At 40.2% G+C, this 22,394-nt stretch overlaps 1 protein-coding gene and 1 long non-coding RNA gene across 5 annotated transcripts; both read left to right on the top strand.

Annotated features, from left to right (window-relative positions):
* Window positions 1-4,881: 4,881 nt before the first annotated feature.
* On the top strand, window positions 4,882-11,311 carry LOC110777864 (uncharacterized). Of its 3 annotated transcripts, none has more exons than XR_008921746.1 (9): window positions 4,882-5,195; window positions 5,886-6,152; window positions 6,236-6,270; window positions 6,365-6,424; window positions 6,601-6,642; window positions 6,762-6,822; window positions 8,247-8,301; window positions 8,386-8,484; window positions 11,095-11,311. It is a non-coding gene; the product is annotated as an uncharacterized lncRNA (long non-coding RNA). The 3 variants fall into 3 exon arrangements; XR_008921745.1 differs by having other exon boundaries at window positions 4,886-5,195; window positions 5,886-6,075; XR_008921744.1 differs by having other exon boundaries at window positions 4,887-5,195; window positions 5,886-6,075; window positions 6,239-6,270.
* Window positions 11,312-12,937: 1,626 nt separating this feature from the next.
* Window positions 12,938-15,749, top strand: LOC130461233 (uncharacterized). 2 transcript variants are annotated; one of them, XM_056829232.1, is made up of 6 exons: window positions 12,938-14,181; window positions 14,265-14,423; window positions 14,509-14,825; window positions 14,908-15,048; window positions 15,122-15,229; window positions 15,311-15,749. In XM_056829232.1, exons 3-6 carry the CDS (start codon window positions 14,688-14,690, stop codon window positions 15,614-15,616), a joined length of 693 nt encoding a protein of 230 aa, XP_056685210.1. In that variant the 5' UTR covers window positions 12,938-14,181; window positions 14,265-14,423; window positions 14,509-14,687; the 3' UTR covers window positions 15,617-15,749. The 2 variants fall into 2 exon arrangements, with proteins under 2 accessions (XP_056685210.1, XP_056685211.1); XM_056829233.1 differs by lacking the exons at window positions 12,938-14,181; window positions 14,265-14,423 and having other exon boundaries at window positions 14,443-14,825.
* Window positions 15,750-22,394: the final 6,645 nt, after the last annotated feature.

Genomic DNA, 22,394 nt, shown 5'->3' with positions numbered 1-22,394 from the left:
CACCGCCATTTCAACAATCTTGCCCCTTCCTATAAACAATCCACCTTTCTTCCATCTTCGAAAACCTAGATTAATGAAAACCCCAAAAATATCAAATGGGGGTAATTGCAAAAAAAAAAAAAAATCAATTCTACCAAACAAAATATTTGTAAAAAAAATCAATTTGAAAACCCAGATTAATGAAGTGTCGTTGTTGATGTTGCTGCTATTCGGTAATAAAACGGATTGCAAATCCACCATTGTTGTAGCTTGAGGAGAGAGAAAATGGTGATTTTTTTTAGGAGGGATGAAAGAATTGAAGGAAAGTGACGGTGAGGAGAGAGAAAGGACCGACCAAGGGCAAGTTAATGAAATAGGGTTTTAGTTAGGGATGATGATGGTGGAAGAAGAAGAAAAAGAACAAGATGATAATTGATGGCGTGAAGGAAGAAGAAGAGCCCAGAAATTGCGTGAAGGAAGAAGATCCCAGGGAAAAAAATTGGGTTTTTTTCATATTAAATAACAGTAGTTAATTAAATTTTTGGGTTTAATTAATATAATTAAAGGTTAGTATTATAATTAGTAGAGAAATTGGTTGAGTAAGGGCAAAAAAGTAATTTCATGCTAACGGAGACTTAACGGAATAGACGGAAAATACTCATTAGGGGCATTTTGTGTTATTGTTTTAAACCTCAGGGGTATTTGGTGCATTCTGGAAAGTTTAGGGGTATTTGGTGCATTAAAGCAAACCTCAGGGGCATTTCATGAAAAATCCGTACAAAAAACCCAGGAACTAAAACAAAAAGATAGAGAGAGATGAATACGTTTATGAAATTTGCTCATTTACACAAAACATTAGCAAATTATCAAGTTTATGAAATTTGCTCAATTGTCCAATTACTTAAGAAAGAACACATATCATATTATATTTTTGGCTGAATGTGTAATATTTTGAGCTAAAAATGTGCTTCCCAAGCCCAACAACAGGGAGTTGAATCCCCAAGAAATTCAACATGAGCAAATGAAAGTTTACGCGATTTCGCAATCACAATCTACTAATAAATTCAATTTTGCAGTCAATTTGAAATTGATTCAATAATTTCGAAAGCCTAACTTGGAAATTAAAAACCAATTGATTACAACAAAACAGAAGTAAATACCTTCATGTTGGGGAGTCGTTGTCATCTGAAATTACGCAATTTGAGAACCAAAGTTAAGAGGGACCATTGATGTTGAGAGGTTTAATTTCCGCCATGGAAGAGAACGCAAGCAAGGGAGAGAAATGCAGGAAAAAGGAGCCGAAAATCGTGTTTTAATTCTTTTAATTAGGTTCAATTTTTCTTATTTTACACACCCATATCACAGCCGTTGGATTTAGGGTTAGGATCCGGTGAGAAGGGGTCTTATGGTAAGAAGTGTGAGAAGTGATCTCAACCGATCGATCCTATATAACAATGATAAAAATGATTTATTTAATATAACAACGTAAATAATATTATATGATATAGTTAGTAACAGTGGCGGATCTAGGAATTGTGAGATGGGGGTGCGATTCTACTAATGTAAGTTTTAATATGCTATTAAAAAAAATTGGTGTAATTAATTCCCCTACAAAAATTGTGTAGTGCATAATTATATCAAAATCATTCGCTTCAATTACATTATTTGACTTTGTACATCTCTGGCAACAACGAAGTACTCCATATATCTAACTAAACTATGTAATTGATTAATTATTTTAAGGTTCAATTCATTTGTCAATGTTAAAAAAAAAAAAATTAATCGTACCGTTAGAAAATACTCCGTATTACATTTTTTTTTTAAAATGGTAAACCATATTTAACTATACTACTATGAATTTTCAAATATTAATAGTGAATATTGTGTTTGCAAACAGTGAAATTTTTTATAGGGTATTAATTACTTTTATGTATAATATATATAAATTTTGTAAAAAATGGAAAGATACTATATTAAGAATAATTAGAATGGAAAAATACTCGATACATGGCACCAAAACTAAACAAGTGAAAAGGGTGAATTAGAAAAACAGAACAAGGAATTCTCCTTCTACCAAGGATTGAACCTAGGTCCTCTTTATACCCATGTGAACATCCACACAAGTACCAGGTGGGACAAACATCATTTCATGACAACATATAACACATTAAATAAATATACGGCTTTTCTGCTTATCAGCTTTACATCAACTTCGATTTTTTTTCTCGGGGAATTGGGGGGGGGGGGGGGGGCAGCGTACCCCTTGTACCCCCCCTAAATCCGCCCACGGTTAGTAATAATCATAATACTACATACTACCTCCGCTCCTTAAAGTTCTTTACAGTTACTATTTGCACAGACTTCAATGCAATATTTAACTACTAATATATTCAATTTTGTATGTGAAAATATTATAAAAAATTGATATTCTAAAAATATATACCGATATAAATCTAACAAAATCTTATTTGATAACGTTTTGAGGAATATAATAGTGAAATTTACGGTCATGGTTTTCACACCTTTAACACATATTCCAAAGGGTAGAGAACTTTCAGGAACAAAGGTAGTATTTTATTCAACGGAATTTATTAGATTTATATGACCTTATTTAACTTATAAGACTTCAATGGAACTCATACGAATTTATAATCATTAACTTATTTAAATAAGGTCATATCAGTGGAAAAGAACCCTTTCTAAGAGCATCCACACTCATGGGATTTCACCCTTCCCATTTGAGCAAAAATGGAAAAGGGAGGGTTCCCATGAATGTTAGATGTGTCCCATAATTAACAAAGAAATGGGGAGATAAATAAAAAGGGAAGCTTCCAACATGCATCTGGTCCCCAACCTTAACCAAGTGGTTTCCCACTTCCTTCCAACATACACGTTTAATTTTTTTTTTTTTAAAAAACAATTAACGATTACCAGCTGTGAGGGGGTCGAAAAAGCACGAGGCTAATGCGTGACCTCGTCCCTCGTGGGTGTGACGATTCTTTTTATTCAATCAAGTGTAATTGGATTTCCTGTGAGTTTACACCCAATTGACTAGTAATATAGGAGTCGCCATTCAGTTTTTAACGACAATGAGAAAAACTGACAAAACCCGGTTATCGTGACATAAAGGGAGTGCAATTATGTTTGACCACGAAGGCCGTAGGTTCCCTTGTGATCCCTGGTGTGGGGATCTCTCAACATACACCCGCAAGGTAGAGATTGAGGGTTCGGGGGACTGTAACTACCGAGAGGAGTACTCGCTCTTCGATAACTCCAGAGGCAGGATATCCTTACTAGCTCAGCATAAATAATTGAAGGGACATGCGTTAACTATTAAACTAATCTGAGTTGATTTTAGCAATATGCAACATATAATACTAGATAGATCGCGATTATCTGATTTAAATAGCATTAAGGGACCTAGCATGATAATCCAATTTCCCAAAAATATTATATTTGTTAGGCGTGATAGAACAATCAGATTTAGTTAGTTTAACAGTTCATAAAAAGGGCGAGGAAAGCAATTAAATCATCGAAAAGGGACACATTACGACGCACCCTTGAGAGGTGCGTCACGGTTCTCAGAAAACTAACCACTTTGACTTTGCTATTTCTCCTTTTTATTTAACGAATCTCAAATTATGGGACAGGATACGTTCTGTTCGATTTATGGATCGATTGCGACAGAACGCGTGATCAATTTCGCACCGTGAGGCTTAGGCTTATGGGTTGGAGTCAATACTCATAATATGAATTGTGTGTTGTTATTTCACGTCGAATTTGGGCTATACTTATAGAAAAGAGTTTGTGGAAAGATAGAATTGCAGAGCTCTAATCCACAAAGAATTAGGAAAAAACACGTACCTAGGTATTTTCAGCGCCCAGGCCTGGGCGCCGAAGATTTCGACGCCCAGAGCCAGGCGTTGAAAATAGGGTCTGGGCTGTTTTCTTAGTCAGATTCGGATTCCTGAAATCCGTAGTGTTTGAGACTTAATCGAGTCTTTTAGTGCGTATCAATTTCATGACGGAATGCGTCTGGGCCCGTTACGAACTCTAGGCTCGTTAGGATTTTAATTAATACGTAACTCTTATTTCAGAATCATATTAGGAATAGGATTCTCGCAGTTTTCTATCTCATTTAGGATTTATGTTGGAGTGCAACACCTAATTCTGACAGGTTTCTATCTTTTATGACTTGCCACTTTTAGAAGCTACCCTTTACGGCAGTTACTATTTTTAGCAGGTTTCCATAAATAGCAGGTTTCTATAAATAACAGGTTTCGGGTGAAACGAGAAGGGTGATTGAGATTCGTTATTTTATAGGAGATGCGTTGTCAAGTGGAGATTTATGTTTTCATCATCGAACCTTCCCTTTCGGGAATGGGGACAAAAGTAGGTGTCTACAGTTAGCCCCCACTTTGACTGAGTCTTGGAGTAAGACGATGGTCAAAGTTTTAGACGGAGTGCGTCACACAAGCCATGGTGACCTGTTTTTTGCGAGGGTCTCACGAGCCCCCGAGTGATAACTTTGACTTAAGGGTCATCACTTTGAAGTGTCGACATCACTTTGAAGTGTCGACATCACTTTGAAGTGTCGACATATCCCTCACGTGTAATTGGGATTTGTCAACGGATAGTATAGAAACTTTGGAAGGATCTAAAGAAGTGTAGAAACTCCTTCACTTTGTCATTGGAAGTAGCTACAGATGTTTTCGAAATCAAAGCTATAAAGTGTAATTGGGCCTGGCACTAGAGGAAAAAACCTTATAAGTTGCTCATCAAAAGTTGCCCTTATACAACAAGAGCAACTTATAATGGTTAAAAAAAAAATAAAAAAATTAAAAGCTGCCCTTATCTAACAAGAGCATCTTTTAATGACAAAAAGTAAAAAAAATAAAAATAAAAAATAAATCTTTACTACTGAAACCAGATTTTTTCCCCCTTCTCTTCTCGCTGCTCGGCTGCTCCCCTTTTCTTCTGCAGAAGCCGTTTATGGCGACGACTTGATCATCCTCAAGAGATTTCCTCCAGACCTTCATCTCCACATCAAACCTCGTACCGCCGGTGTTTTATTTGCTATATCTTCTTTTGGACGGCTTTTGCTGATGGGGCTGGCGGTGGTGGTGGTTTGTCCAAGGATTTTGGACGATTTTTGCTGCTGGGGCTGGCGGTGGTGGTGGTTTTCGTTGCGGCTTTCTGGCCAGCATCACGACCAGGTTAATTTTTCTTTGCCCTTCTTGTAAAATTTCTGAATGACTGATGAAATTGTAGCTTGTGTTTAGTTTGAAATGTATTGATCAATTGATTTGGATGGTTTATTGATGAAATTTGCTTCAATCAGTCATAGTTCATTTCTGGGTTTTGAAGGGTTATTTGATAATCATGCCCGGGAATTCCATTTGTGAACAAATTATTTTAGTGGGGCTTTTATGTAGTTCAAATTTCTAAATTCTGTTTTTGTTCATCTTATTGATGAAATTGCAGCTTAGGTTTATTTTCTCTTAAGTTTCGTATCTGTGAAATTTATAGCAATATTGGTGGTGTTTCAAGAATGCAGAGGCCAGTTTATGACAGCTTCATTGCCATACAAATTGTGATGTTTAATTGAACAATAATCAATCAGATTACTGCAGAGCTCTTTACATGGTGGGTGAAATAATGATCTTGTCAGCATCTTTGTTTAGGAATTTCTTAATACTTGTAGGCTTTATGGGATATAATCTTAACCCAAAAATTCAGTACGTAGTTGTAGATATTACTGTGTGTGTCCGAAGCTAATTTAAAGTAGCTTGAGGGCGTAGAGATTAAATAGAGAGACATAAAGTTATACGTTATCGTCGTTAACTTAGCTATGCGACAAAGGTTTTGCTGTTGTTCATCCTAAGTTGTGATTGAATTGGTGGCAGATTCTTAGTGACAAAGAGACCATCAAACTTCAGTCCAAGCAGTACCACTAACGAGTAGGATCTAAAATACATTTTAAGGGACGATTACGAGATGTGCCAGGACGTAAAATTCAAGGCTAGAGCTGATTGCCTCAAGTTTGACGAACTTCATACTGTAACTGTTACAACCACATGACATAGAGGATGTCAGGTTTGTATATTTTTTCAGTGGACTCTATCCCAAGTTTATTTCAAAAAACTGGGACGTATTCCTTTTCAGTCTCTCTTGTAAGTATTGTATGTCTTGTCTAGTTATCCTGCATAAAATACTCATATTTGTTAAGTTTAATACTACTTTGACTATTGTGCAGCAGGATTCAAGACACGAACACTAGGTAATTACCAGGTACTCTTTGCAAAATTCACGTATTTTTTCTTGTTGATCAACAGCTAGTTGACAGTGTATCTGTATCACTTACTCGAGGTCTGGTATAATGCAGATTGTTTTTTTGCGGCTTGGAAATATGGCTGCATGTGGTGACCCTATATCCCGCCTTTGGGTATGATCACTTTGACATCCTATGTTTTGTATTTCATATTCTTCCTAATCATACCCCAGATTTCTTTTATACGAAGCACGTATTTACTTAAATCTCATTAAAATCACTGGTTGTTTGATTAGTACCTTGGTTGATATACTGAAACGAATGCTATTTGTTTCCCCTACCACAAACAGATTGGAAGTTGATGAAGGAAGCATTCAAGCTTCTTAGACCAGGTGGTACCCTTGCCATCACAGACAATTCCATATGTGATATATTTCTCTCTTATCAGTTCAACTTGTTGCCACTATATGACTTTGGGATACTAACATTGATGATTCTATCCTTTTTGCAGTGCTTGCTTCGATATGTGATGCCAAATTATAAGGCTTTCTACATCTTTCTCTCATTGTTAGGTAAGGCTCCACATGGTGAAAGAGTTTCCTGACTCTTTTTTTCAGTATACTCTATATATCATACCTATGAGGTTTGTAGTCATTTATAAATACTAAGTTTGACTTGATTTTTTTATTACTTATAGGTAATATTAAAAACAAACATTATCAATTTTTTATACGAAGTATATATATACACACACGGTAGTAAAACTAAAAATACTACTCCGCTATAGCTAGCTAACATTGTGCAATTAAGATTCACGTCAACGATAGATTATATCTAAAAAAGTTGCAAATATAAGGTCCTCGTAACGTTCACTGAGTTCATAAAATTGCAAATATGAGACCCTTGCTCGAGTTGTTTCCACTCTGCCAGCTTCTAGTTGTTGAATCTGCTGCCAACAGGCCAGCTAGCTTCTAGTTGCTGAATCTGCCACTCTGCTGTTGCTGCCGCAGCCAGCTTGCTGTTGTTGCTGCTGCAGCCAGCTTGTTGTTGCTGCCGCAGCCAGCTTGTTGAACCTGATTTGTATTAGCTTTGTTTACGCAAGAGTGCATGACATAAACTGTTGATCAAGCATGTGTGTAAACACCATTTATCTTTATTATCCATTTAGGAACAGAAGGAGTATGTATAGTATAAAATTGATATTTTAGTTTGAATTTATACTAATTAAGTGACTTATTTGTCTTTGGTTCATTGATTCTGATCTAAGTTTTGTTTATGCGTTATAGTATTTGCTGATGAAACATGTGTGGACAAGCCATTAATTTTTATTATCCATTTAGTAAGTTGTGACATAGTCACATGTGAGTTAAACCAAGAGTCAACTGACTGGATTATTATTAAACTTATATTGGCCGAGTTTAATTAAATCACCATATTAGCCACAAACAATCATGTAATAGCTCTTCGGGAAAACAACCATCTGCTGATCTATAGCTGAACTGATCAGTTTCTGATCTGTTGAGCTGCTGATCTGCTGCTGAACTGATCAGATTCTGATCTGTTCAGCAGCAGATCAGCTGTTGAACAGATCAGAATCTGATCAGTTCAGCTGCAGATCAGCTGCTGAACAGATCAAAAACTGATCTGTTCCGCTGCAGATCAGCAGCAGCAGATCAGCTGCTGAACAAATCAGAAACTGATCAGTTCGGCTACTGATCTGCTGCTGCTGATCTGCAGCTAAACAGATCCAGATCAGAAACTGATCAGTTCGGCTGCTGATCTGCAGCTAAACAGATCAGAAACTGATCTGTTCCGCTGCAGATCAGCAGCAGCAGATCAGCAGCTGAACAGGTCAGTTTCTGATCTGTTCAGCTGCTGATCAAGTCTTGCGCTCGGGAATATATGCTTTGGACTTGCAATCAAATAAAACTTGCAATCATATTTTACATTCAAGCATTTAATGTTAATTAACTTCCAATGAATTGTGGAATCGCAGAGTGTTGATGAAAAATGTCAAAAAAAACGCACTTCCTCAATGGAAATCAATTAAGGTAAATAATAACTTGTTCACTACTTATTTTACGGCCAAAACAATTACATTTCCTATTATCTAATATATGTTGTCTTTAATCTAGTGCGCCCAACAAGAGGGTAGGGTCGAGTGTGGCTATTACGTGATGAAATTCATGCATGACATATTCAAAAGTTGCAAGGAAGTTCAAGATCTGGAAAAGGTATATAAAATAGCTTATTTATGATGTATTATTAGGCTAGAAATTAGTTAAAAAAATTATTCGCCTATAATTGGCATGAACCGTCCAAAATGCCATTTTGGACCAAACATGACCTATATCGTCCAAAATGAGCCTTATGTGTGCATAAAGAACTTAAAATGAGTCTTATAAACATATAACTAATCATATGAATCATGAAAAAGATTTAGAAAGTGTCCTTAGGTTCATTTGTTAGTAGTTGGGATCGAAAATGCCATTTTTAGCCAAAAATGACCTATATCGACCCAAATGACCCATAGACGTTCATAAATATCATGAAATGAGTCTTATAATCATATAACTAATCATATGAATAATGAAAAACGTTTAGAATATCGAAATAGGTTCGTTTGTTGGTAGTTGGGATCGAAAATGCCATTTTCGGCCAAAAATTACCTATATCGACCCAAATGACCCATAGGCATGCATAACGAAGTTGAAATGAGTCTTATAATAATATAATTAATCATAAGAATCATGAAAAACATTTAGAATATGGATATTGGTTTGTTTGTTGGTATTTGGGATCGAAAATGCCATTTTTGACCATAAATGACCTATATCGACCTAAATGAACCATAGACGTGCATAACGAACTTGAAATGAGTCTTATAATCATATAACTAATCATATGAATCATGAAAAACGTTTAGAATGTGGAAATAGGTTCGTTTGTTGGTATTTGGGATCGAAAATGCCATTTTTGGCCATAAATGACCTATATCGTCCCAAATGAGCCTTATGTGTGCATAAAGAACTTGAAATGAGTCTTATAAACATAAAACTAATCATATGAATCATGAAAAAGATTTAGAAAGTGTCCTTAGGTTCATTTGTTAGTTGTTCGGATCGAAAATGCCATTTTAAACCAAAAATGACCTATATCGACCCAAATGACCCATAGACGTTCATAAATATCATGAAATGATTCTTATAATCATATAACTAATCATATGAATAATGAAAAACGTTTAGAATATCGAAATAGGTTCATTTGTTGGTAGTTGGGATCGAAAATGCCATTTTTGGCCAAAAATTACCTATATCGACCCAAATGACCCTTAGGCATGCATAACGAAGTTGAAATGTGTCTTATAATAATATATTAATCATAAGAATCATGAAAAACACTTAGAATATGGATATTGGTTTGTTTGTTAGTAATTGGGATCGAAAATGCCATTTTTGACCATAAATGACCTATATCGACCTAAATGAACCATAGACGTGCATAACGAACTTGAAATGAGTCTTATAATCATATAACTAATCATATGAATCATGAAAAACATTTAGAATATGGAAATAGGTTCGTTTGTTGGTAGTTGGGATCGAAAATGCCATTTTTGGCCATAAATGACCTATATCGTCCCAAATGAGCCTTATGTGTGCATAAAGAACTTGAATTGAGTCTTATAAACATATAACTAATCATATGAATCATGAAAAAGATTTAGAAAGTGTCCTTAGGTTCATTTGTTAGTAGTTGGGATCGAAAATGCCATTTTTAGCCAAAAATGACCTATATCGACCCAAATGACCCATAGACGTTCATAAATATCATGAAATGAGTCTTATAATCATATAACTAATCATATGAATAATGAAAAACGTTTAGAATATCGAAATAGGTTCGTTTGTTGGTAGTTGGGATCGATAATGCCATTTTTGGCCAAAAATTACCTATATCGACCCAAATGACCCTTAGGCATGCATAACAAAGTTGAAATGAGTCTTATAATGATATAATTAATCATAAGAATCATGAAAAACATTTAGAATATGGATATTGGTTTGTTTGTTAGTAATTGGGATCGAAAATGCCATTTTTGACCATAAATGACCTATATCGACCTAAATGAACCATAGACGTGCATAACGAACTTGAAATGAGTCTTATAATCATATAACTAATCATATGAATCATGAAAAACGTTTAAAATATGGAAATAGGTTCGTTTGTTGGTATTTGGGATCGAAAATGCCATTTTTGGCCTTAAATGACCTATATCGTCCCATATGAGCCTTATGTGTGCATAAAGAACTTGAAATGAGTCTTATAAACATATAACTAATCATATGAATCATGAAAAACGTTTAGAATATGGAAATAGGGTCGTTTGTTGGTAGTTGGGATCGAAAATGCCATTTTTGGCCATAAATTACCTATATCGACCCAAATGACCCTTAAGCGTGCATAACGAAGTTGAAATGAGTCTTATAATAATATAATTAATCATAAGAATCATGAAAAACATTTAGAATATGGATATAGGTTTGTTTGTTGGTAATTAGGATCGAAAATGCCATTTTTTACCATAAATGACCTATATCGACCCAAATGAACCATAGACGTGCATAACGAACTTGAAATGAGTCTTATAATCATATAACTAATCATATGTATCATGAAAAACGTTTAGAATATGAAATAGGTTTGTTTGTTGGTAGTTGGGTTCAAAAATGTCATTTTTGTCCAATATAATTGTTTTCGCAACCAATCTAATTTTTGTTTTCGCATATGAAACTTAATTTAATTTATTGGTTTGCATGTACGGTGTTCTTTTAAAGGTTTTCAAAACTTCAAGTGAGGAGCCCTTTACCAAAAAGGAGTTGGGTGAGGTTCGAGACAAGTGGGCTATTTACTTCAACGATTGTGAACTACCCTCAGTGTAATAAATAGAGCAGATTTGTAGTTATTCGTGACTCTTACATTATTTTGTTATTTATCGATTTAATTAATTACATTTGAATTAATTCGGTAATATTATTGGAAATTTGAAAATTATATCCTTTTTGAGAATGTCAAGCTGGTGTTTGATGAAACAGAAATTATATTGCAAAATCAGAAATTATATTGCAGAATATTAGGAATTATATTGCAGATTTTTTTATTTTTTTGAAAAAAAAAAAAAAAAAAAACTCAAAAGTTTCCCTTGTTTGCAACAAGAGCAACTTATGTGCAGCTTATAAGGTGCCCTTGTTTGCAACAAGGGCACCTTATGTGCAGCTTATAAGGTGCCCTTATTGCAGCAAGGGCACCTTATAAGTTTCACATAAGGTGCCCTTGTTGCGACAAGGGCACCTTATAAGTTTCACATAAGGTGTCCTTGTTGCAAACAAGGGCACCTTATAAGATTATAAGTTGCCCTTATTAAGGGCAACTTTTGATAATTTTACATAAGTGACCCCCCCATTGGTGGCACTTACGAAGGGCACCTTATAAGCCACTTTTAAGAGCAACTTATAAGGTTTTTTCCTCTAGTGTGGCCAAGCCCAATCACGAGGTAAAAATGTTTTTAAAGATTCTCGTTTTCAGGGCTAGTTAAACGAGAAAACCCCCCTTGTTTTTATGGGACGTAAAACGAAGGAAAATCCAGCACATCGCTCTTTTTTGGAAAAAACGGAAAACCAATCCTTTTAATTTTTGGAAAAGGGAAAACCAGAAAAAGTTATCGCTGCAGCGACTAAGGACCTACGCGACTTGTGACGTAGACCCTGCCGGCTAAAGATGGCGAGCCTGTCCGCTAAGGGTGGACGCCCCGTCCGAAAAAGTGGACGAATCTTGTTTTTGAATATTTGAAAATAAGGACCTACGCGGCTTGTGACGTAGACCCCGCCGGCTAAAGATGGCGAACCTGTCCGCTAAGGGTGGACACCCCGTCCGATAGAAGTGGACGAATCTATTTTAAAATTTGTTTTTGTGTTTATTTTTTGAAAATAAGGACCTACGTGGTTTGCGCCGTAGACCCCGCCGGCTGAAGATGGCGAGCCTGTTTCATTTTGCATTTTCTATTTTTCGAAAACTGAGGACCTGCGCGGCTAGTGACGCAGACCCCGCCCGCTGAGGGTGGGCGAGCCCATTTTGAATTTCTTATTTTGCCTATGTAGAAGGGCTTTTGTGATTACAACCTGTTGGTGGGTCGCAATATTTCCTGATCAGGTGTGTCCTATAAGTGGGTCCACACTGTGCATATTTTTAACGATATTGCAAAATACCGTTATTGGGAAAGAAATATCAAGATAACAGATATTTTACACAAAATAGGGGATTGCGCGTGCCCGACAGCGAATATTCGCTGTCTGGGAAACATTTTCAGCGCCCAGCTCTGGGCGCGAGAATATCTAACGCCCAGAGCTGGGCGTTGAAAATGCGAAGGGGAGACGGGTCTTTAAATTCGCGGACCGTCTCCTTCCTTTCCCATTTCCACCATTTTTGCTCAAGCTCCTCACCTCTTTCAACTGATTTCTTGCTCGTTTCTTCACTTTTCTTTACGAATTCTACTCCAAATCACTTCCTAATCTCCCCAATGTAAGTAATTTTCAGTAATTTTGAGCCTTTTTGTCAATTTCAGTATTTTTGTCAAGTATTTTTATACATGAAATTGATTTGGGGGTTTTTGATTTTGTGCCCCTTTCCTTCAATTAGATAGTTGGAAATGTTCCACATAACATGTTAATTAGTTTGTGCATGTTAATTTTCGCAAGTATGTTGATTCTTGTTGAATTTGGGCATTTTTATGCTAGCCCCCAAGTATACCTACGACTCTAGTGTTTTCTTACAATGTAGGTGTTTTTGGTATATTGCTTGTGTTCCTCATAATTCAGGAATGACAAATTATGGAAGAATTTTCATTTTGTTGGAGTTAATTAAAAAAAATTCACTTATGGAATTTTTTGTTCGATATGAACTTAGTATCATGTCTTAGGGAACAAAATTGTATGACTCCATTTTATGAGTGGAATGCACTCCTTTAGTGATTGGTGTGAGTGCCAGTTTTGTTAAAGGTATAATGCCTTATTGTATTATTGATCAGCATGCCTGACGAGTCGTCACCTCCTTCTGGTGGCCACGAGGAGCGTGGCATGACGCGTCAGTCTACTGGCGCGGGTGCCCCATGGGTGGGCCCTGAGCTCTACGACGGTCGTGATCTACACTACGACCTAGAGCACCGCGTGACTTCCCGCCTTCACGCGAGGAGAGAGACTACGGTTCGCGGCTATGGCGCAGCGACGAGTGAGACCGTTTTTAGTTTCCTGAGCTCGGACGCCTAGGCTTTGGTGAGGGCGAGCTCACTGTTTCCGGTGGTCGAGACCTTCTAGGAGATACTGCGGCTTAACATCTCCCTGTCCTTTCTGCGGTCGTTCATGAGGTGGTGGTGGGATACCACCAACACCTTCCATTTTCCTTGGGGTGAGATGACGATCACTCCCGAGGACTACACGGCTTTGACGGGCTTGACCTTTACAGGGAACCCCGTTCGTCTGAGGTCGGATAGCCCACCGCCGACTGTTGCTGAGGGTACCAGGCTCCTGGGCTCGTGGATGGGCATGAGATTGCCTTCGTACCAGCCCCGTGGGATACCTTTTGCTGACCTGATGTGGGCCCTGGAGCATGGGGTAGAGGAGTCGTCTTCGAGGCAGGCTCGGCTGTTCTACCTCCATTTTATTACTTCCAATTTTCTATCGGGTCCGACTGACACTTTTGACCCGAGGTGGATAGGCATGGTGGAGGACGTGTCTACACTGGGTGACTATCGCTGGGGCGATTTCGGCTATGCGATGCTCGTCGGCCAGATGAGTTTGGCGGTGCGCGACTCGGACCCGAATAGACGTCACTTTGTCATTACATTAGCGGGAGTGCCGCGTTTGATCGAGGTATGTGCCTAGACTTTCTTTTGTTTTCTCGCTTTTACCGGGCCTCTTTTTTTTTGATGTTTTATTGTCTTTTCTTTTTGCAGCTGTGGGCCTTTGAGCACTTACCTTGGTTGGCTCCCCGAAAGGGGCAGAGGCCTTTGGAGTACCCTGCCGGTCGTCGTTGGGGTTGGAAGAAGAAGCTGACAGTGCGTCCACCGCCCGATACCGTGTGGGATCTCATTTGGGACAGGAACCCTGAGCATGTGCAGAATCTTATCCTCTATCTCGTATTTCGTCATTCTTTTTATTTTCTATGTGCGAGATCTGACCGTGTTTGTACAAAAACAGGTGGTTTGGACCCCATGGCTCTCTTTTAGGGGTACTTATGCTTCGGTCAGGGATAGTTATGCCCTGAGCCAGATGCGGGTCTTATTCGTTGGCCGCTGGGACCCTGTCTGGTACCTGGGAGAGCGGGTACGTATGCAGATGGTCGGGGCTTTTCGGTGCCTAGGCCTCCGCCTGCGACCATGCTGTCTACTCGTTCGATAGGCGAGTCGTGGAGGGTCCACTCGAGGACTGGCGTGCCGGCGACGGAGTTGGTGATAGAGGGAGCTAGCTATTATCAGTTTATCCAGGATTCTCTTCGTCTCCCGGAGCCTGGCGCTGTAAGTTGCCCTCTCTTTTCGTATTGATTTTAGTGTTTTCATGCTCGTGCCCATGTGTTTATGTCTACTGTGTTTTGTGCAGGAGTGTCCTGACCCTTCGTTGGGGGGATGGGTGCTTCCCGATGCTCGGATCTCGTATACTGGAGAGAGTGGATCCGAGATTGTGGAGACTTTCCCGGAAGACTGGGTTTTCCATGCTCCGCTCCCTGAGGGAGTACAGGCGGTATGCACCTTTTATTTGTGCACTCTTCTTATATCTTTCTTTTTTTCTTTTGTTACTAACATTCCTGTTTCAGGTTCCGGCCCGTACGGCTAACGCGATGGTGGGGGTGATCAACCGGTTGAAGTCCGCGTTGGTTTGGGCCCGATCTGCACTTTCTTGCAGGAGCCCCCACTCTACTCGGGTAATGTGCCCTCTTTTTCTTTTGATCTGTACCTTTTGTTTGGCTTTCTGTTACTCACCCTCTTTTTGTCTTTTCTTGTAGACGGGTGCTGGACGAGCCGGGGCCGACGACGCGGGTCCCTCGGGCGGGGGACACGGTCGTGAGAGAGAGAGGGCACGACACTCGCCCCTACGGCATCGCCGTTCCGATGCGAGGGTTAGTTCTTCCGGGGAGAGGTCCGAGCCGGAGCGTAGGCGACGTTCCGTGTCGGTGGCCCGAGAGCCTAGCCCCAAGTTGCAGTCACAGCCTCATTTTCGGGGTGATTCTGGCTGGGGGTCCTCATACCACGGGGGGTGGAGTGGATGGACCGGCGAGGCTTGGAGACATGAAGCCGATGACGAGTCTTAGGCTTACCTCCTGTTTTGTATATATTCATTCTTGTATTCCGCATGTATATATATATATTTTTTTGCGATTTTTTTGGTGCAAGAATGTTTTGAGCCTTCCGTGGGCTTTGCTTTAACATATTATAGTAATATTAGCTTTCTAAACCAACGACGAATTTTGAAAAGAGAAAGAATTCCGTAAAAATAATGAGTTCATACAAGAGTGCACACATATTTTTAGACTAGCCGACTACTTGGGGTATTACATATGCATGTTCACTATTTTTCGTTTTTTGCCGACTCGTGCCATACTCCTTTGTTGGGCTTGTTCCTGAAAATTCTTGTGGCTTTGTTTTTCATTCTATTTGATCTTGCCCGTGCATGGGTTAGGGTATAGTGCCCTTTGCAATATCCTTTCTTCTTGATGCGTTGCATGACTTTATTATTTTTTTAATTTTTATTGGACCGAATCCTTGATAAGGATTGCCTACGTATCTTGTCAGAATCAGGTCGCGCGTAGTTCTAGCTTTTGAAAAAAAAAAAAATTGAAAGGGTGTTCATTACACGTCTGCTTCCCCCCCCAAGTGTTCGTGGTTCTTTGGATGGTTCGAAAAAGGAGTACGAACACTTGCAGAAGCGGGAGGATAGGTGGCAAGAGAGAAGGACGCCCATACACGGGCGTAGGAAATATCGGCGCCCAGACCTGGGCGTGAAAAATAACAGCGCCCAGTCCTGGGCGTTGAAGTTTTGTCCTTCGCTTTTTCTACTTTATCGAGTTTTATGCCGTTTGCTTAGAGTAATGTGCAGAATGCTTGCTTATGAGTCTTAATGTGTTTTATTAGATGCCTTAACTCCGGACTGAATTTTATTAAATATAGTACTTTTTCAATTGGTCTAAGTTCGTGAGGTTAGCGAATTCCGCTCCATCTATGTCAGCTAGTTGGACTGCTCCGCCAGGTAGGATGGTCTTTACAAAATATGGTCCTGTCCAGTTCGGCCGGAATTTTCCTCGAGGGTCCGTAGTAGGTGCGCGGACTTCTTTTAATACAAAATCGCCTTCTTTGATATTTCGAGGTTTGACTCTTTTGTTGAATTGCCTTGCGATGCGCTTTTGATACACTTGCACGTGATGTAAAGCTCTCAACCTCCGTTCGTCTAAAAGGACGAGCTCGTCGTACCTAGCTTGTACCCAATCAGCCTCGGGTAGCTTGCTTTCTAGGACGATCCGGAGGGAGGGAATTTCCAACTCGATCGGTTGAACTGCTTCCATTCCGTATACCAAGGAGTAGGGTGTTACTCCAATGGAGGTGCGGATTGAGGTTCGATAGCCCCATAATGCGAAGTGTAATTTGTTGGGCCAATCCTTATAATTTTCGGCCATTTTTTCGATTATGACTTTAATATTTTTGTTGGCCGCCTCTACCGCGCCGTTCATTTGCGGCCTGTAGGGAGAGGATTTATGGTGTTTGACATGATATTTTTCGAGCAGGTCTTGGACTTCGGCCCTAAAGTGGGAACCTTGGTCACTTATGATTTCATGTGGAACCCCGTATCGACAGAATATGTTCTTTTCTAGGAATCGAGTGACATGTTTGGCCGTTAATTTTGCATAGGAGACTGCCTCTACCCATTTAGTGAAGTAATGAATTGCGACTAAAACGTACTCGTGTCCCCCTACGCCTGTTGGTGTTACCTTGCCGATTATATCTATACCCCAGGTGGAAAAGGGCCATGGAGAAGTGAAGGTGTATAGTTCTGAGGGAGGCAAATGGTTAAGGTTACTGAAGATTTGGCATTTTGGGCAAGTTTTTACAAAGTGATGGCAATCGGTTTCCATAGTGGTCCAATAGTACCCTGAGCGGGATATTTTTCGGGATAGCATTTTTCCGTTCATATGGGGTCCGCACACGCCGTTATGGTATTCTTCCATTAGTCTTTGGGCTTGGTTTTGGTGGACACAAAGTAACTTGATTTTATTCGGTGCGTACTTGTACAGTTCTCCCAGAATTATGCTATATTGTGAAGCGAGGAGGCGTAGGGCCTTTTGTGCTCGCGGGGAGGTGTTTGGGGGGGAATTCCCCACTTGTTTTGTAACGAAGGATGTCCGTATACCATGGTTCTTCTTCGGTGTTTTCAGGTTCGGAGTCTATGGCACAGCAATAAGCCGGCTCTTTCCTTCGCTCGACCCGAAGGGTCATCACGTCCCATTCATTCGGGATGTTGAGCATTGAAGCTAGCTTCGCTAGTGCATCCGCGAATTGGTTGTCGTCTCTTGGTAAGTACGTATACTCGATTTTTTCAAATTGCTCGACTATTTGGTCTAAGTGAGCTTGATATTTTGAGAGACTAGTGCTTCGGACCTTCCATCTTTTGGATATATGGTTGATTATTAGGGAAGAATCCCCGAAGACTTGTAGATGTTTGACTCCGAGGCTAACTGCGGCCTCTAGCCCAACTATGCAGGCCTCGTATTCGGCGGCGTTGTTTGTGGCCTCGAAGTCAAGTTTGACGGAAATTGGTATATGGGCCCCTTCGGGACTGACTAGGAGAACTCCGACGCCGCATCCTTTCTGGTTGGACGCGCCATCGAAGTATAGTGTCCAATAGTCGTCTCGTATCATCAGAAGTTCCTCGTCAGGGAGGAGGTAAGCTTCCGTGGTTTCCTCATTCGTGGCATGCTCGGCCAGGAATTCGGCTACCGCTCTTCCTTTGATTGTTTTTCTGGCATGAATTTTAGGTCGAATTCTGAGAGCATGACTAGCCACCTGGACAGGCGACCATTTAGGGTGGGCTTTTCGAACATGTATTTTAAGGGGTCTAGTTGTGACACTATATGAACAGTGTGGGCCAATAGGTAATGTCTGAGTTTTTTGGATGCCCAGACGAGGGCGAGGCAGGTTTTCTCAAGTTCTGTGTATCTCGTCTCGTACTGTATGAACTTCTTGCTCAAGTAGTAAATGGCTCGCTCGGATCCATGTACACACTGTGAGAGCATAGCTCCCGCTGCAGTATCCGTGACGGTTAGGTATAGGCGTAAAGGGATTCCAGGCAAAGGCGGGGAGAGGACGGGTGGTTTGCTTAGATATTCTTTGATATGATTTTATCGAAGGCAGTTTGGCATTGTTCATCCCATTCGACTTTTTCTTCTTTTCTTAATTTTTTGAATATTGGCTCACAAGTCATGGTAAGCTTGGAAATGAACCTACTAATGTATTGCAGCTTTCCTAGGAAGCCCCTTATCTGTTTTTCAGTTTTTGGTGGGGGCATTTCGGTAATGGCTTTGATCTTGGATGGGTCAATCTCGATTCCTCGCGTACTAACACCATATCCTAGCAATTTTCCAGAGGTTACCCCGAACACACATTTTTGTGGATTTAGTCTCATGTTATATTTCAAGATTCGGGTGAAGAACTTTTTAAGTGCCGGGAGGTGACCGTGCCGGTCTTTAGATTTGACAATCATGTCGTCTACATAGACCTCGATTTCTTTGTGTATCATGTCATGGAGTAACGTGGTGGCTGTTCTTTGATAGGTGGCCCCCGCGTTTTTCAAACCAAAAGGCATTACAGTGTAACAATATGTACCCCAAGGGGTAATGAAAGTTGTTTTTTCCATGTCTTCTTCTACCATGAGTATTTGGTTATATCCGGCGTACCCGTCCATAAAGGAGAGGAGCGCGTGCTCTGCGGTGTTGTCTACTAGTATGTCAATGTGAGGTAGAGGGAAGTCATCTTTGGGACTGGCTTTGTTGAGGTCTCGAAAGTCTACGCACATTCGCACGCGTCCATCTTTTTTAGCTACGGGGACAATATTGGCCACCTATTCTGGGTAGTTGGAGACTTTTATAAAGCCGGCGTCTAATTGTTTAGTGACTTCTTCTTTTATTTTCAAGGCTATCTCTGGTTTGAGCCGCCGTAGCTTTTGTTTTACTGGCGTCATTTTGGGATCTAGCGGAATTTTATGCTCAGCGATTTCTCGATCTATTCCTGGCATGTCTTTGTAGGACCAAACAAAGACACCCTCGAATTCCCGCAAAGTGGAGATTAGATCGGCCTTTTCAGTGGGAGTTAAGGTGAGGCCAATTTTAATGATTTTAGGATTTTCTTCTGTTCCAATATTTACCAATTCTGTGTCCTCAATTATAGGAGTTTTGAGTTCTTGCTCATTTACAGCTTTTATCAATTCGGTATATTCCTCTTCTGGCTCTTTTTCGTGCTAATTAGTGGCGAGACATTCTGCATTATTACTCTGTTTTTTAAGCGGCATATACTCAAAAGTTTTGTTTATCTTATTAAAGTCATGAAGCATTACATCAAAAAGATCTCCGGGAGTAGATATTTCCGGGTCTAAACTATTTTTGGGAGGGGTTACAATTTTGCTAGGTTCGGACTCGGAGTCAGACTCGGATTCAGACTCTAATTCTTCGTACATCGGACCCTCTCCCGTAGATATCTTGAACTTCATCCCACGAGCATTAGTCCATTTGAAAGTTTTACTCCACCCTCGTTGGATTTGGTCATCTTTTGAGGGTGATGGAGCGATCAATTTAGTAGGATCGAACAATTCATCTTGAAGAGCTAATGCCATAATTTCTGGTTCATTCTTCGCTCTTTTCTTTTCTAACTCAAACAATAGCCCGAAATCATGTGAGTTGGGGAGCGTTTTTGGCATAGCACGATTCTTTGGGGCGAGTGGCCTTTGAGAACGTAAAGGGTCGTGTCCCAGAGCATGCATCTCTTGGGTTTGTGCGACCTCTAGGTATAGATGTTTGGGATATGCTTCTTCCATCGCGTTCCTTGATGGCTATCACGGGCAGGTATTCAGGGGCCCTGCATTATTGTCGTGGAGTAGGAGACACATTAGTTTGTTTCGTGAGTCGGTTTTTTAGACATTCTATGACTACCCTTAAGTCGGACTAGTATATTTGGACTGCTATGTGTGCACTTTGAACTCTTTATAATTTCGAAAATCTTTGCCCGTGTGACATTCATAATTATTTTCATGTTCGATTTTTTAATGCCGAGCATTGTCGTGGTAGGAGGCCTAACAACGACGCAAAGAGTTATTAATTTTTTACGAGTCGCTTTTGAAATCGAATGCTTTTCTTACGCCCTCGTAGCAATTCTTTTTACGAACATATTTTTTGTGCTACGTATTTTCCTTTTGCGCGGGCACCGAGGCTGCTGCGCCTGACCAGAAGGCCAAGCAGCAACTTCAGCGCCCAGCGACGGGCGTGAGAAATTCTGGCGCCCAGTCAGGTGCGTTGAAAATGCGTCCCTGGCTGATTCTCGTTTTCTGTTTGCGTCTACTTCTGTTTATGCGACTTCGATTTGCGTGCTTGCCTAATAACTTCCTTTACGCGTTGTGCAGCGTTTGTGGGATTCGTTACAGGCCATCCCGAGCGTCGCTTATTTTTGTAGCGATCATTCGGGTTTGCGGAACACGTATTTCGGTATAACTCTTTGGCAAATTAGTCTATGAATGTTTGGGCAATTTTTAAGGTCGTTGATTTTCTAGGATATTTTGTCACACACAATCACATATTTCGCTACACATAACTAACATTCATCATGAGGCGATAATAATATTGTCATGTAGTTTATGATAGGCTTCTATGGGTAGTTATTTGCGCTTGGCTTGGTACCGCTTCTATTGTAGATCCAACACATGCCCCGGTCGAAGTAGTATCTTCAACAGACGAATTTCGCCCAAGAGGCCAACCCGCAAGTGCAAGCCAAGGGGGCATGCAGGCGAGAGGGACCTAGTGGGCGAGCGATTGGGTTCGGGATAGGTGTACTACCTGCACAAGTACCGAGTGGGCAACATGCGCGGCGTATGCACCCCCTATTGGCGAAAAAAGGTATCCTTAATCCCAACTCCCGAGGGAGCCGAGATTCGTTATGCGGTTCTGCCCGTTCACATTATATGCTGATTTTCAGGTCGTCCCAACTTGATGGGGAAATAAACGCGGGGTAGGATCGTTTCACCCTTCGGCTATTTTGATTACCTACAAGCACGAGTATTTCCTTCACTATCCCCAGTGGAGTCGCCATTGTGAGGGGGTCGAAAAAGCACGAGGCTAATGCGTGACCTCGTCCCTCGTGGGTGTGACGATTCTTTTTGTCAAATCAAGTGTAATTGGATTTCCTGTGAGTTTACACCCAATTGACTAGTAATATAGGAGTCGCCATTCAGTTTTTAACGACAATGAGAAAAACTGACAAAACCCGGTTATCGTGACATAAAGGGAGTGCAATTATGTTTGACCACGACGGTCGTAGGTTCCCTTGTGATCTCTGGTGTGGGGATCTCTCAACATACACCCGCAAGGTAGAGATTGAGGGTTCAGGGGACTGTAACTACCGAGAGGAGTACTCGCTCTTCGATAACTCCAGAGGCAGGATATCCTTACTAGCTCAGCATAAATAATTGAAGGGACATGCGTTAACTATTAAACTAATCTGAGTTGATTTTAGCAATATGCAACATATAATACTAGATAGATCGCGATTATCTGATTTAAATAGCATTAAGGGACCTAGAATGATAATCCAATTTCCCAAAAATATTATATTTGTTAGGCGTGATAGAACAATCAGATTTAGTTAGTTTAACAGTTCATAAAAAGGGCGAGGAAAGCAATTAAATCATCGAAAAGGGACACATTACGACGCACCCTTGAGAGGTGCGTCACGGTTCTCAGAAAACTAACCACTTTGACTTTGCTATTTCTCCTTTTTATTTAACGAATCTCACATTATGGGACAGGATACGTTCTGTTCGATTTATGGATCGATTGC

The sequence above is a fragment of the Spinacia oleracea genome, chromosome 5 (assembly GCF_020520425.1).
Source record: "Spinacia oleracea cultivar Varoflay chromosome 5, BTI_SOV_V1, whole genome shotgun sequence".
Lineage (NCBI taxonomy): Eukaryota > Viridiplantae > Streptophyta > Magnoliopsida > Caryophyllales > Amaranthaceae > Spinacia > Spinacia oleracea.
This window is presented reverse-complemented; position numbering and strand designations above follow the sequence as displayed.